A 14,660-nucleotide genomic window follows, 5' to 3' on the forward strand; every position below is an offset into this window, starting at 1 on the left:
TACATGAATAGGATGATGGACCTATGGATTCTTCGATACCCAACATCCACAATGACGGCGAAACAACTAGTAGCTCAGTGTTCCAACATTCGAAAGAAGGGACTGCTCTCACAGCTAGAGATTGACGAGGTACAACACAAATGCTACGGCAAGGTGGAGTCAGGACACCAGGTCAGGGGGGAGATATCATCACCCCCACCCGAGATTGGGTACATAGCCCCAAGTGCGATAGGAGAAGGATCGTTAAGTGCCAGAGGAACTGACCTGAAAGATAGGATCATGGCCAAGCTTGAAACCTGGATCCCCCGTAGCCGGTTACCAAGATTACGTGAAGTACCCTCAGAAGGTCTGCTAGATTATGTTAATGCAGCACTACGGACAATACCTACAACCACGATTACCGACACTAACAAGCTGATCTACAATACGGCAGCAGTGATCAGTGAGATGCTTGGCTACAAGTTTAACAGCCACAAGGGGCAGTACCCTCCATGGAGAAGGAGGCTAGAGGGCAAGATCAAAGTAGCATGGAGGGAGGTTAGCCAACTAACGGAGTTGCAGAAAGGTGCGACAAAGAAGGTGCATAAGAAATACAGCAAGCTGTCCATACCTGAGGCCTTGGAAACTGCCAAGCAAAGACTCACAGCCTTGGCCAGCCGCTTGAGGAGGTACACCAGAGAGATAGAAGGCAGGAGAATAAACCAGCTGTTCTCCACAGAACCAGCAAAGGTGTACTCTCAGTGGCAAGGGAACAATAATAATAAGAGAACAGCACCACCCAGGCTGGAGACCGAGCAATACTGGAAGAGCATATGGGAGAAGGACGCAACCCATAACGGCAATGCTCAGTGGCTAGTGGATCTGAGGGCAGACCACAGCGACCTCCCCGAACAGGGTCCAGTAACCATCACAGTGGCAGATATCCAAGAAAGGGTCTCCAGTATGAAGAGTTGGACAGCACCAGGGCCTGACATGGTTCACGCCTACTGGCTAAAGAAGCTGACTGCACTCCACGAGCGTCTGGCAGCACAAATGAACCAGCTGCTACTTAACGAGAGACACCCGGAATGGCTAACCGAAGGTCGGACGGTCCTGATCCCCAAGGACCCCAAGAAGGGACCAGTCCCCTCCAACTACCGACCAATAACCTGCCTCAGTACTACATGGAAGCTCCTGTCAGGCATCATATCGGCTAAGATGAACAGGCACATGGGTCAATACATGAGCGGGACACAGAAAGGAATTGGCAAGAATACCAGAGGCGCAAAACACCAGCTACTGGTAGACAGAACAGTCATATATATATATATATATATATATATAAAAAACACCCAGCACGCCCCTGCGGGCGGTTTATCCTTCAAGCTCGGGTCCTCTACCAGAGGCCTGGGAGCTTGAGGGTCCTGCGCAGTATCTTAGCTGTTCCCAGGACTGCGCTCTTCTGGACAGAGATCTCCGATGTTATTCCCGGGATCTGCTGGAGCCACTCGCCTAGCTTGGGAGTCACCGCACCTAGTGCTCCGATTACCACGGGGACCACTGTTACCTTCACCCTCCACATCCTCTCGAGCTCTTCTCTGAGCCCTTGGTATTTCTCCAGCTTCTCGTGTTCCTTCTTCCTGATATTGCTGTCATTCGGAACCGCTACATCGATCACTACGGCCGTCTTCTTCTGTTTATCTACCACCACTATGTCCGGTTGGTTAGCCACCACCATTTTGTCAGTCTGTATCTGGAAGTCCCACAGGATCTTAGCTCAGTCATTCTCCACCACCCTTGGGGGCATCTCCCATTTTGACCTCGGGACTTCCAGGTTATACTCGGCACAGATGTTCCTGTACACTATGCCGGCCACTTGGTTATGGCATTCCATGTATGCCTTGCCTGCTAGTATCTTGCACCCTGCTGTTATGTGCTGGATTGTCTCTGGGGCATCTTTACACAGCCTGCACCTGGGGTCTTGCCTGGTGTGATAGACCCCAGCCTCTATGGATCTTGTGCTGCCATGACTAGTGCCTCTGTGCTGTCTTTCAGTCCAGCTTTGTCCAGCCACTGGTAGGATTTCTGGATATCAGCCACCCCCTCTATCTGCCGGTGGTACATACCGTGCAGGGGCCTGTCCTTCCATGATGGTTCCTCATCTCCCTCCTCTTTCTTGGGTTTCTGCTGCCTGAGGTATTCACTGAGCACTCGGGGCCATCTTCCCAATGTATTCTTGGATGTTCGTTGTCTCATCCTGGACTGTGGTGCTGACACTCACCAGTCCCCGGCCCCCTTCCTTCCGCTTAGCGTACAGCCTCAGGGTGCTGGACTTGGGGCGAAACCCTCCATGCATGGTAAGGAGCTTTCTTGTCTTTATGTCAGTGGCTTCTATCTCCTCCTTTGGCCAGCCTATTACCCCAGCAGGGTACCTGATCACGGGCAGGGCGTACGTGTTGATAGCCCGGATCTTGTTCTTACCATTCAGCTGACTCCTCAGGACTTGCCTGACCCTCTGCAGGTACTTGGTGGTTGCAGCCTTTCTAGCAGCCTCTTCATGGTTCTCATTCGCCTGCGGGATCCCCAGGTACTTGTAACTGTCCTCTATGTCTGCAATGTTGCCTTCTGGTAGTTTAATCCCCTCAGTTCTGACTACCTTCCCTCTCTTTGTTACCATCCGACTACACTTCTCCAGTCCGAACGACATTCCAATGTCATTGCTGTATAGCCTGGTAGTGTGGATCAGTGAATCGATGTCTCGTTCACTCTTGGCATACAGCTTGATGTCATCCATGTACAGGAGGTGGCTGACAACTGCTCCGTTCCGTAGTCGGTATCCGTAGCCAGTCTCACTGAGGGGGTTCAGGCCTATGCAGAACAGCAGTGGGACAGAGCATCTCCTTGGTAGATCCCGCACTTGATGGTGACTTGTGCTATGGGCTTGGAGTTGGCCTCTAGTGTTGTGCGCCACATCCCCATTGAGTTCCTGATGAAGACTCTTAGGGTCCCATTGATCTTGTACAATTCTAGGCATTCCAGTATCCAGCTGTGGGGCATTGAGTCATAGGCCTTCTTGTAATCAATCCAGGCAGTGCACAGGTTGGTCAGTCTGGTCTTGCAGTCTCGGCTGACTGTTCTGTCTACCAGTAGCTGGTATTTTGCCCCTCTGGTATTCTTGCCAATCCCTTTCTGTGCCCCACTCATGTATTGACCCATGTGCCTGTTCATCTTAGCCGATATGATGCCTGACAGGAGCTTCCATGTAGTACTGAGGCAGGTTATTGGTCGGTAGTTGGATGGGACTGGTCCCTTCTTGGGGTCCTTGGGGATCAAGACCGTTCGACCTTCGGTTAGTGCTGCCAGACGCTCGTGGAGTGCAGTCAGCTTCTTCAGCCAGTAGGCGTGAACCATGTCAGGCCCTGGTGCTGTCCAACTCTTCATACTGGAGACCCTTTCTTGGATATCTGCCACTGTGATGGTTACTGGACCCTGTTCGGGGAGGTCGCTGTGGTCTGCCCTCAGATCCACTAGCCACTGAGCATTGCCGTTATGGGTTGCGTCCTTCTCCCATATGCTCTTCCAGTATTGCTCGGTCTCCAGCCTTGGTGGTGCTGTTCTCTTATTGTTCCCTTGCCACTGAGAGTACACCTTTGCTGGTTCTGTGGAGAACAGCTGGTTTATTCTCCTGCCTTCTATCTCTCTGGTGTACCTCCTCAAGCGGTTGGCCAAGGCTGTCAGTCTTTGTTTGGCAGTTTCCAACGCCTCAGGTATGGACAGTTTGCTGTATTTCTTCTGCAACTCCGTTAGTTGGCTAACCTACTACCTACCTGCTACTTTGATCTTGATCCTCTAGCCTCCTTCTCCATGGAGGGTACTGTCCCTTGTGGCTGTTAAACTTGTAGCCAAGCATCTCACTGATCACTGCTGCCGTATTGTAGATCAGCTTGTTAGTGTCGGTAATCGTGGTTGTAGGTATTGTCCGTAGTATTGTCCATTAACATCATAGCAGACCTTCTGAAGGTACTTCACGTAATCTTGGTAACTGGCTACGGGGGATCCAGGTTTCAAGCTTGGCCATGATCCTATTTTTCAGGTCAGTTCCTCTGGCACTCAACGATCCTTCTCCTATCGCACTTGGGGCTATGTACCCAATCTCGGGTAGGGGTGATGATATCTCCCCCCTGACCTGGCGTCCTGACTCCTCCTTGCCGTAGCATTTATGTTGTACCTCGTCAATCTCTAGCTGTGAGAGCAGTCCCTTATATGGTTATATATATGGTTCCTCACCACCTGACGCGGACCTTGTTGATCCGGGCGACGTCCGAGCCGGCATGCCTTCATATTTATCTGTCTCGCTCATGTCTGCGGTAGGCTCGCTTAGCATAGGGGGTCTAGCCTTAGGACCCTTACTGGATACAGACGCCCCAGGCAGGAATCGAACTTGCGATCCTCTGCGCCAAAGGCGTGTAGTCTAACCACTACGCTATCCATATATATGTATGTGTGTATGTATGCATGTGTGTATGTATGGAACAAGACATGGATTCACACCACACCTGATCCACACCACTAGGATCTACAGCGATGACATCTGAATGTCATTCAGACTGGAGAAGTGTATTCGGACGTTAACAAAGACAGGGAAACTAGTTAGAACTGTACTACCAGAAGGGAACATTGCTGACATCAAGGACAGCTACAAATACCTTGGAATCCCACAGGCAAATGGGAATCATGTACAGGTGCTAGGAAAGCTGAAACCACCAAGTACCTGCAGAGGGTAAGACAAGTCCTGAGATGTGGCTGACATCCAGATAATCTAACAGCAGCTGGAAAAAGCTGGACTGAAAGACAACACAGGGGCACTAATTGTGGCAGCACAGGTACAAACTCTAAGCACAAGATCCATAGAGAATGGGGTCTACCATACCAGGTGCAGGCTGTGCAAAGATGCCCCCGAGACAGTCCAGCACATAACAGCAGAGTGCAAGATACTGGCAGGCAGAGCATACATAGAAGACATAACCAAGTGTCTGGCATAGTACACAAGAACATCTGTGCCAAGTATAGTCTGGAATTCCTGGGGTTCAAATGGGACACACCCCCTAGCGTAGTTCTGAATGACCAAAATAAGATCCTGTGCAATTTCCAGATACAGACAGGCTAACTGGTGATGGCTGGTGAACTGAATTGAATTCAACCATAGGATTTCTTCTGTGAACTGATTTACTGATAAAACTGTGCAGTGTTCACAAGTGAACTGAACAAACAACAAGAACAACAACAAAAGCCTTGATCAGGTTTTATTTTTAATAAGCAGTGTACATGCACTGGGTAAATAAAGAGTATGAGTGCAGTTGTATATTACATGTACACATTAGAGTTTTCTATAGTGTGAAGTATGAAGAGGAGGTGAGGTCTGCAAACACACAGAGTGAGGTGAAATTTGGACGCGTTCTTAAAGCAAAATCGAGCTAGTTATTGCACTTTGGCCCACAAATCAACATGAACAAGAGATGCAACAGGGGCAGTGATGCACAACTGAAGAAGGCATGTAATAACATTAATCTTCTGAGAAATATGAACGTCAAAACTTCATGGCAAATCAATAATTAGTCTGAGATAGTTCCGTCTATAAAAGGAGGTAACCAACCAACACCACCATCCATGGAGTCATTCCTCTAAAACAGGTAAAAACAGGAAGTGAAAATCACTGAGTTACACAATTGAGACCTAGACTAAGGTTAAAAAAACAAAAAAAAACAAAAAACATAAATAGCAACATTTAGATTAGCATTTCTGCTTAGAGACTTACAAATAAATACTATCATCGTATTCTAAACATTATCATCAAGCACAACAACTTTGATAGATTATTATTTGCCACACTGGAACGTGTTCAGTCCATTTATCTGAGAACAGTGATCACAGCATCCATGTCAGAAATGGCTAACAATAAGTTGGTTCTGTGCTGAGTGGAAATGCTTTGTAGGTTCTTTGTGTATTTTCGGCTGGTCCACTAAAACTTTGTCATTGGTCCTCAGAAAGGTCCACGTAAAATAATAAAGGCATACTGTAAAATAGGCAACTTGTATACCCTCCAGATCTCCTTGAAGGACGTATTACTTCAAAGATATTGATTTATTTCTTTGCCTTTGCTGGAGCAAAAAAGAAAAAAAGAAAAGCTCAGTTTAAAGTATCCAGTGCTGCTTGTGCTTTCTGAACAGCAATCTGGAGCATTGTGTGGTCACTGAGCAGCTGCTGGAGTGTAGCTGGGTCCATTTCTAGCAGCATACCTACAAGGATGTAGGAGTGTTATCAGTATTTCAACATCATCAACAAGAACTCTCCAGAGAGAAAAAACAAAATACTGATTAATCACAAAAGTATTTACAGGTTAACGTCACCTGTAATATCATTTGCATGGAGTGGATCCATCTCCACCACCAGCGAGAAGAGCTTCTCTCCGAAACTCTCTGTGTCATCCAGCTCTGAGGTGTCGCTCACATCAGTCTCCTCCATATTCTGCCTGAAGTGAAGCGATTATTATAATTTTTCATTAACAATTGATTAGATTTCCACTCCTATCTTATTAAAGCTGCCCTGACACTGGTCTGCAAGGCAGGCTACAATTTAAAAAAAAAAAATCACATTTCTGAACAAGCCCATATGTAAAAATATTCTACAAAAAACAACATACTCTTTCAGCGTCTTCATGGCGAGGTGCACTTGTTCGTCTAGCAGACTGGGATCTGAAAGAAGCTTTAAGATGGCATCTTTGTGCTGCTCGAGAAGCATTCCTATGGAGGAAAAGTGCATTAAATATCCATTTATCCATGCATTTTCTACCTCTTATTCTGCATGCAGCAGCCCAAGCAGAGAAGCCTAGACCTTTGTCTCTCCCAGCCACCTCCTTTAGCTCCTCCTGGGGGACAGTGAGGCCTTCCCCAAGGCCAGCCAAGAGACATCTTCTCTGCTGTATGTCATGAGTTGCCTCACGAGGCCTCCTCCCAGGTAGGAAATACCTGGAACACCTCACCCAGGAGGCACCCAGGGGGACTGCCACCTTAATGTAGTGGAGTTGTTTGTATATCCCAGGGGCTTTTGCCCCTGGTAGGACCACCCAAAGCACACTGATCTGGGGTGAGGGGCCAGACAGAGAGATTCACATGACCCCTAAACAAGATTGAGGAATCAGTTTATCCTGCCCAGGATGCGGTTGCTGCTTCCAGCCCTGCAGCCAGGACTGGGGACAGATCTTGAGAGTGACTGCGTGGTCACCAGGCCGCACCGCATGGGGCACGGCCGGGCACTGAAGAGGTGACACAGGCCCACCCTCCTATAGGGTCACCATCCCACTGGAGGTATCGTATAACACTGGGTGCTATGCGTGTCAGGCACCAACCAGAGACGCCCCCTCCGGTCTGATCCCCAGCTGCTGAGGCTGACTATCAGAATTAAATGTTGATGCAGTAAATGTAAATATCCATGAAATATCCATCCACTAAAATAGAACAAAACTATGTTGAAATACCAGCTCTTTCAGATTAACATGGGTTTATTTATTGGCACAAAAATATACAGCTGAGAATGTTTTTCAGGAATTAACAACATAATTTGATCATACGTTTAAAATGAGGGGGGGGGGGGGGGAATGAATTACTATGTTCTTATGAAGATTAGCAAGAATAAAAGTGTCCACTCATTCCCTTCTTTAGTAAAAGAATCATTTTAAATTTACTTAAAAATATAAAACATGAAACAGAGTGTGTGAGACAGAAAGCAGAACTAAAGAGGCAATGATTTTAAAGGGTTTATTTGAAATAAGCTGAACATGTAGTTTAATTTATATTAGAAGACACCAAAAAGGTTAGCATACAACTGTTTGACCAAGCCTGCATTAAAATTTACTCATTTGGAGCTTTGTTTCAAGGTGAAATCTCACACACATATTATGGGTTGTTTATTGAGACATTTTACTTGCCTGTGATTTTCTGTGAGTGGCCTGTGTTGTAAACATCCACCAGCTCAAATAGCCGCTCCCCCAGAGAGTCAGAAGACACTGACACATCATCCTCATCCTTACATACCTGACTGTAAAGAAAGACACGAGAATACACTCGCTGAAATGTTTTGACATTCAGATAAATCCCATGTGTGTTACTGTTATTTACTCCAAAGGTAAAGCTCTCCTGTGGCCTATGTAAAAGAAAGAAAGGTCACAATGCCTCTTAGGAGTGCTGGCACATCTTGTTTTCCCTAAACCAGGGAGTTGCCCATCCCTGGTTTAGGGTTTACCATTAACCTAAGCCTTTAGCCAAGGCCTGTAGAGGTGAACTGCCATTTTTGCTTGTGGTGTCTCTTTTCTTTGGATGCTGGTAATTTTCTATTTAAGTTTTTTTGTGTTATTCTGGCCTTTGTCCCCCTTGAAAAGTCCAGCCTTGTCATCTCCTCTTATTCTTCACCTGGGATCATTTTACTCCCATTTGGACCTTTGACTCATAACAATGTCATGTTTAAAAATCTGACACATACACAAAATGGACAAAAAACTGGGCTGACCAGAAGCCACATTACACCTACAGGAGCAGCTCAGCCATGGAAATTCATACCAGAAAGCTCCTGTTGCACAGGTTTTATACTGATGTTAATGTGAAAGGAGGTTTGGGGTTCTGCAGAGCATTGGCACTTTTTATGCCCTGTTTGCATTACCGCTCAATGTTGTGGCTTGTAATTACTTCCGCTTTGCAATAACACTATTTACAGTCGATCTAGAGAGGAAAAAATATTACAAACTGACCTTTTGCAATAGCGACATACTATTACAGCACCACAATCAACTTCAGTGATCCCTTTAGAATGACCCATTCTTTCACAAAAGTTTCTAAAGGTGACTGAATGGCAGTACTCAGTACTTTTGTCCATATAGTGTAACTTACAAATTACTTTATTTGCTTTGTCTTTTTAAAAATAACACTCTAAAACTACTGGCCATTTCTGTACCTGGGTTCCTGTGCCACCTGCAGGGCTCTCAGGGCTTTCTCCACAGCTGCGGTCAGCATGGCATCATCCTGCAACATCTGAGTCAACACAGGACCTGGCAGCTCCAGTAACATGCCTGTAACACAGAGCAAGCTAGACTTCAGGGCCAAGTTACAGCTTCACTTGCAAGTATTAAAACAAAACGACAAAAACATATATATAATGTCATTAAACAAAAACTGAGGTACGCAGGTCCCCTAACCTGTGAGTTTTCCAGCATCCTCTTTGTGTTTGGAGGAAATCAGAGAGTACAGCTGCTCCCCAAGTGTCTCCAGATCTTCTTCTTCTTCCATGTTTGACTCTTCATCACAAGACCCTGACTTTACCTGCCATGCTAGGGCAGGCCGTGACTTTTAACTTATCAGGTTTTGACCTCAGATACATTTCTTGTTCACATCTTTCAATCACAGCAGCATAACGAAAACATCCACGAAATAAATCAAAATCGGCGTCCAGAAGTTGCGATTTGGTCTACAATCCCTCTCTTATTCGCCCTGCCTTTGCTCCTCGTTGGCTCGAGTTTGGAGCTAACATAACACTAATCGGTTTGGCGTTAAAACAGCTGATTATTATGTGTAAAATTTCAGACGGCTGCCTGTAAACACCAGGCGCACATTAATGACGTGAACATACTTACTACGCTGAACGTATTCCTCCGCTCTTTCTATAAATAACTAGTACTAAACAAAATTACATTCAGTATTCAATACAGCATCAAATGCGTTAATAAAATGTACATATATATATTAATTATTAGCTATATGTCATATAATTCAGTAAAATATGGCTTTTGTCCCAAAATGCAATTTAAAAAGGTAGATGGGTGTGCGTAAGAATCTCAGCGAGAGGTTCCGTAAAGCGGTTTCCGCTCTCTCCGGTCCTTTCCTCCGCTACAAGGTAACGTGGTCGCTTCGGTGGCTAAAAGCTGGTCATTAAAGTACATTTGTTTTCTTTCCCTAGTTGTTTTTGTGTTAATAAATGTAGGTATTATTCTTATGTTTGTTGTTATACACCTTGTGCGACAATAAATGTCCCTGTTGTATGTAGAAATGGAAAGATTAATCTTGTAAGCACCTCGCTCTGGTTAGGCCTCATCGTGCTCCTTCGGTTCCCCGGCCTGAACAGTGGCGCTGATGCTAGCAACCGCAGCTCTCTGTGTTTTCTGTACAGTCCTAACAGAATAGTAAAGTCTACGGTTCGCTATATTAGATGTTTGCCGTCTCATCGTTTCCCGTGTTAGTCCGTTCAAGTTGTGACGCTAAGCTAACACGTTTAGCTAATGTCAGAAAATGCAGGCAAACATGTTATACGCCTGTCAGGGTTTTTCGTCTTCCAGATTTTCAAGAAAATTATTTTCCCTCTTTTACACAGGTTCACCATGTCGTCCCATTTGCAGTGGATGGTCATCAGGAACTGCTCCAGCTTCCTCATCAAGAGGAACGGACAGACCTACAGCACTGTGAGTACAAAACCTGCTCTGAAGAACCTGACCAAACGTGCGATTACGCACCCAGAAAGTTTGCTTTAGTACTGAAACTGGGTTTGAGCAGTGATGTACAGTGTGGTATGGTAGGGACACAAATAACTTAGACTTGAAACACGGATCCCAGGCTTTGTACATTACCTTAACATACTAACAAAACATTGCAGGACAATCTGCTGTTAGTGTTTGAGAATTGCATATTAGCTGAGCTGACAGGATATGCCACATAGGCTTGGACTGTATCTGTGTTTGTGACATAATTCTGGCTAAAGATGTGAGATTAGTTGAAGGTGGTACTGGAAATGCTAGTTGGCTAGCATCCGTAAATATTTATATTGCTGAAGATCAAATTGTTGAGATTTTTAAATGTCCTGGTAATGTTTATTAAAAAATACCGCATTACCTCCCTAGCCTAACAGCAGGATCAGGCAAGATAATTAAATAAATGCATGCCAGTGATCTGAATGTCTTTGTTTTGTGACAGGAGCCCAACAACCTGAAGGCCAGGAACTCTTTCCGCTTCAATGGGTTGGTGCACAAGAAGACTGTAGGTGTGCAGCCTGCAGCTGACGGCAAGGGTGTCGTCGTAGTGCTGAAGAAGCGTGCAGGTAAATGAGTAATGCTGGTTCATTAACGTTTGAGTAATAGTATTGTCCAGACTCAGACTGGACAAACGATCCTCTCTTCAGTAACTTTAAGGAATATTTGAACACAAATATTTCAAATGCTCCTTATGCATCAGGTAGCAGCAACGTTTATGTCATCTATGGATGCCTAATGAATTTCCATTAATGGGAGGGGGGGAGGGAAAGGAAGTTGTTAAAATTTATAACTAGATACACTATTTTGTGTTGTACAGTGAGATATGACAAGGATGACAACTGCAGAAGTATTAGATTCTGCATATTGTGTATATCACAGTATACAGAAATATGTGGTTTTCTTCTTGGAAAATCCATATTTTTGGATCATTGGATACATTTGATGCTCATTTTGTTCTCTTGATGCACAGGCCAGAACAAACCTGCCAACTCCTACGTCAAGGTCACCATCAACAAGAATTCCCGTGCCACCCTCAACAGCTTGAGGCACATCATTCGCAAGAACAAATACAGGAAGGACCTGCGTATGGTGAGCTTAATCTGTGGTTTTGGGGAGGCTGAAACTTCAAATAGCTGGCATTTTTGTTTGTGTCAAAGTTTAAGAACAACATTTAAGTCTCATTTGTTTCCCCAGGCTGCCCTGCGTCGTGCCAGCGCTATCCTGAAGAGCCAGAAGCCTGTTGTGGTCAAAAAGAAGCGCACCAGGGCTGCCAAGACCGCATAAACTCATTCATATGATAAATAAATAAAAGGGTTTTTGTTTGGAAAAAACACTACAGTGTCCTGAGTCTTCAATTTTGAGCATGAGCTTCTTTAGATCAGTGATCTGCGCAGGTATCCGATGTGGTTATATTTTTAAAGCAGTGTTTGTGTCTGAGGAATTGATGCACATAAATGGGTGTTTTTCTTCCCCACAATAATTTGTTTTTTCTCAAGTGATAATTCACTTCCACGAGTCTGAAAACAGTCCTGATGAGCTGTGTAGATGTATGGAAGCAGAAAAAAAAGTTACATGTTACTTTTGACAGGTGTGCAGTTTCCTTGTGACAGCCATTAGTTTTGTCACAACTACAAATGTGGCAGTAAGTGGAAAATGGGCGAGTAAGACTGATTATCCAAGTTTCTGCCCATACATGACAGGCTTTAGCTTTAGATGCTGCTGCTACTGAGAGTTTACTTAAAAGCTACAATTGTGATTTTTAGATTGAAATTTGTTTCCAGTGTTTTGTATGTTAATGAATAGGGAGTACCTCCTCCCGAACTCCCTGCCCTGATGATCCGTTGTTATCATAGATCGTATTTGTATTTGAGGACGATCACACTGAAGCAATCTGCTTCTGCTACTGCACTTAGTGATACGGAAACATTGGATTGATTTAAAAGCAGCCCACTGGCAGCTTTCCACCCATGGCTTTGGAAAGAAAGAATCATTGTCACCCCCACCCCTGCCGTGTTTAAGCTGACAATATCTGCACCGACCATTTATTCCTGTCTTCACCTGTGACAAGGATCGCTGGGTTACTGTGAAGATGTGACAGAAGCTTTGTGCTGCAGCCGCTATGAGGACACTAAGGCTTTTGCTGGTAACCCTGACGCTGCTGGTGCTGGAAAGTCAGGGTTTTGAACTGCAGGATACGATCCATGCGCTGATAGAGGAGAACATCCACCTCCATGACCAGCTGGAGAACCTCACTAAGGCCCTCAGAGAGCTCAAACGGATGCTGTGGCTTCACTCAAATGGTACAGAGTCCTCTTTATGTTATCTGTAAATACAGGTGGGCAGGCTGAGCTTGGTTTTGGTTTTTAATAAAAATAACTCAAAACGATGATGGTTAAGATGAAATAATAAAACGTTCCTTTGAGGAATTTATAATGTTCTTTAAATTAAAAATCCACAGTACAAGAAAATAATTCAAATGGGAAATAAAATCTTCACGTTTGTGTGTTTAATTCTGATCCTTTTCTTTGTTACAAAAGTCTTTTTTATATCTTTAGTGTCTCCTACTCCATATTTCACTGCACATATTCTTGTATGGTACACAAAAACAACATCTTTGAGCTGAAATGAGAGACAATCGCACAGAAGCTGATTTTGAGACAGTGTATGGGGATGAAATGTTGGCGTCCAAGGTCAAAACGGCTTTTCCCCTTTCATTTACTCTTCATGTTCTGTATGTTTTAATCCTCTCCCGGCTCTTTGTGTTAACTCGTGCACTCTCTGCATACACATTAGCACTTCAGGGCTCGATTAGGATGCAGGATGTTTTGCATTTTTTTTCATATAGTCTGTGCTGTTCGCAGAATAAAAGATGTTAACAGAGCAATTCTCTGTTTTTGATACAGACCCAGATCATCACCATGAACATCGTGATGAAGATGTCCAGCATCTGTGGGACGAATGGTCAGAACATGGTGTGTATGTCTGCAGCTGGCTGAAACTACTCCCGTGACTTCACAGAGCTGTGCTCACTGCATTAGTTTGCATTGATTTCATGGCTGTGTGGACAGCAGAGGGTTAATGAGTTGCACTTTGGGATAAACCAGCTGCCTAATGCACACCCCAGCTGACAAAGTGTGACAGAATTTCTCCTTTCCTGGCAGGTATCAGTGCAGAAACCCACCTCCTGCTGGAAAACACCTTTTGTGGGCATGATCTGCATGGCTCAGCAGCTCCTCTCCACGGACACAGAGCACACCTCATACACCTGCTGCTGCTGCTGCAGCTGCTGCTGATAATGATGAGATGCCTGTAGGCTGCAGCGGTCTAATGTCAGATCTGTAGCTGCTGTCCATGTCAGAAAAGTTGAGTCAACTCCTCATGGCTGCTGCAGGCTGTATTGTGCAATTTAATATGGTTGAACAGCGAGTGTCGATGCCACCGCTCTTCCTGTTCAGAGGAATTATTGAGCTGACAAGATTTGAAGAGTTGACCTGTCAATCCTGTGTACAAATCACCTCTGGGAGGATTCATTGGAGCGAAAAGTTAATGTGGGTGTAGAGAAAGCAGACTGAGAGCAGGTTAAACACAGGGAGTTGCTTTACTTTTTAGCCATTTATTGTATTAATGAAATACAATAAATGTTTATAACTAAGCTGAACTCAGAAAGTTGGTTTTTGTAACTCTAAATGGAAATGCTGTGAACTTTACTGAAAAATAAAGCTAACTGCTAATTTTTGTGTTTGCCTGAGTACAGCTGAAGCCACTTTACCTGCTATAAAATGAAACAATAGGTTTTTTTTTAAATTGGAAAGAATTAAGTAATGAAATAGAAATAATTACTGAAATATCAATGAATTTATTTGAAAAGATGTAATAGATTATTTCCAATTTGAAATAGTTAATTACTGAAATGTGTAATTTATTTTTTTATTTACTTATTTAATTCATTTTGGCACTCTTGGCCCTCCAGTTTCAACAACACTAGTTATCATTCAGGTGTTTTCACCTTAAACACTTCCTGTTTTAAAAACAATAAAATGTTAAAGCAGCCAAAGTCGTTCTTCAGTTGAACCACTTGGCAGTCATCTTGAAACGCCTCCAGGCACTTTTCTTT

At 44.4% G+C, this 14,660-nt stretch overlaps 2 protein-coding genes and 1 long non-coding RNA gene across 5 annotated transcripts; 1 reads left to right on the forward strand and 2 right to left on the reverse strand.

Moving 5' to 3' along the window:
* The first annotated feature begins 1,455 nt into the window (after nucleotides 1-1,455).
* Nucleotides 1,456-11,879, forward strand: rpl28 (ribosomal protein L28). 2 transcript variants are annotated; one of them, XM_039999920.1, is made up of 5 exons: nucleotides 1,456-1,460; nucleotides 10,393-10,480; nucleotides 10,989-11,112; nucleotides 11,517-11,635; nucleotides 11,741-11,879. In XM_039999920.1, coding segments are annotated over exons 1-5 (423 nt in total). In that variant the 5' UTR covers nucleotides 1,456-1,458; the 3' UTR covers nucleotides 11,831-11,879. The 2 variants fall into 2 exon arrangements, with proteins under 2 accessions (XP_039855854.1, XP_039855855.1); XM_039999921.1 differs by lacking the exon at nucleotides 1,456-1,460 and adding an exon at nucleotides 9,897-9,918.
* On the reverse strand, nucleotides 5,269-9,655 carry LOC120713959. The gene is made up of 6 exons (XM_039999919.1): nucleotides 9,224-9,655; nucleotides 8,983-9,097; nucleotides 7,964-8,073; nucleotides 6,680-6,779; nucleotides 6,387-6,508; nucleotides 5,269-6,275 (listed from the first exon to the last, which is right to left on the reverse strand). The coding sequence occupies exons 1-6, from the start codon at nucleotides 9,312-9,314 to the stop codon at nucleotides 6,166-6,168; spliced, it is 648 nt and encodes a 215-aa protein (XP_039855853.1). The 5' UTR covers nucleotides 9,315-9,655; the 3' UTR covers nucleotides 5,269-6,165.
* LOC120713964 lies at nucleotides 5,269-13,805 on the reverse strand. 2 transcript variants are annotated; one of them, XR_005691331.1, is made up of 3 exons: nucleotides 13,794-13,805; nucleotides 11,165-11,169; nucleotides 5,269-5,717 (listed from the first exon to the last, which is right to left on the reverse strand). It is a non-coding gene; the product is annotated as an uncharacterized LOC120713964 (long non-coding RNA). The 2 variants fall into 2 exon arrangements; XR_005691330.1 differs by lacking the exon at nucleotides 11,165-11,169.
* Nucleotides 13,806-14,660: the final 855 nt, after the last annotated feature.

This window comes from Simochromis diagramma, unplaced genomic scaffold, assembly GCF_900408965.1.
Source record: "Simochromis diagramma unplaced genomic scaffold, fSimDia1.1 OVJJ01000596.1, whole genome shotgun sequence".
In the NCBI taxonomy this organism is placed as follows: domain Eukaryota; kingdom Metazoa; phylum Chordata; class Actinopteri; order Cichliformes; family Cichlidae; genus Simochromis; species Simochromis diagramma.

What these genes read in the sequence shown, in the direction of transcription:
- rpl28 (XM_039999920.1), top strand. An exon ending in ACGGACAGACCTACAGCACT is followed by an intron (nt 10,481 to 10,988) that starts GTGAGTACAAAA and finishes GTTTTGTGACAG; the next exon opens with GAGCCCAACAACCTGAAGGC. An exon ending in AGTGCTGAAGAAGCGTGCAG is followed by an intron (nt 11,113 to 11,516) that starts GTAAATGAGTAA and finishes CTTGATGCACAG; the next exon opens with GCCAGAACAAACCTGCCAAC.
- LOC120713959 (XM_039999919.1), bottom strand. Translation starts at nt 9,314, where the DNA reads ATGGAAGAAGAAGAAGATCTGGAGACACTTGGGGAGCAGCTGTACTCT. An exon ending in CAGGTGGCACAGGAACCCAG is followed by an intron (nt 8,074 to 8,982) that starts GTACAGAAATGG and finishes CTTTCTTTACAG; the next exon opens with TCAGGTATGTAAGGATGAGG. An exon ending in CCACTCACAGAAAATCACAG is followed by an intron (nt 6,780 to 7,963) that starts GCAAGTAAAATG and finishes TTTCCTCCATAG; the next exon opens with GAATGCTTCTCGAGCAGCAC.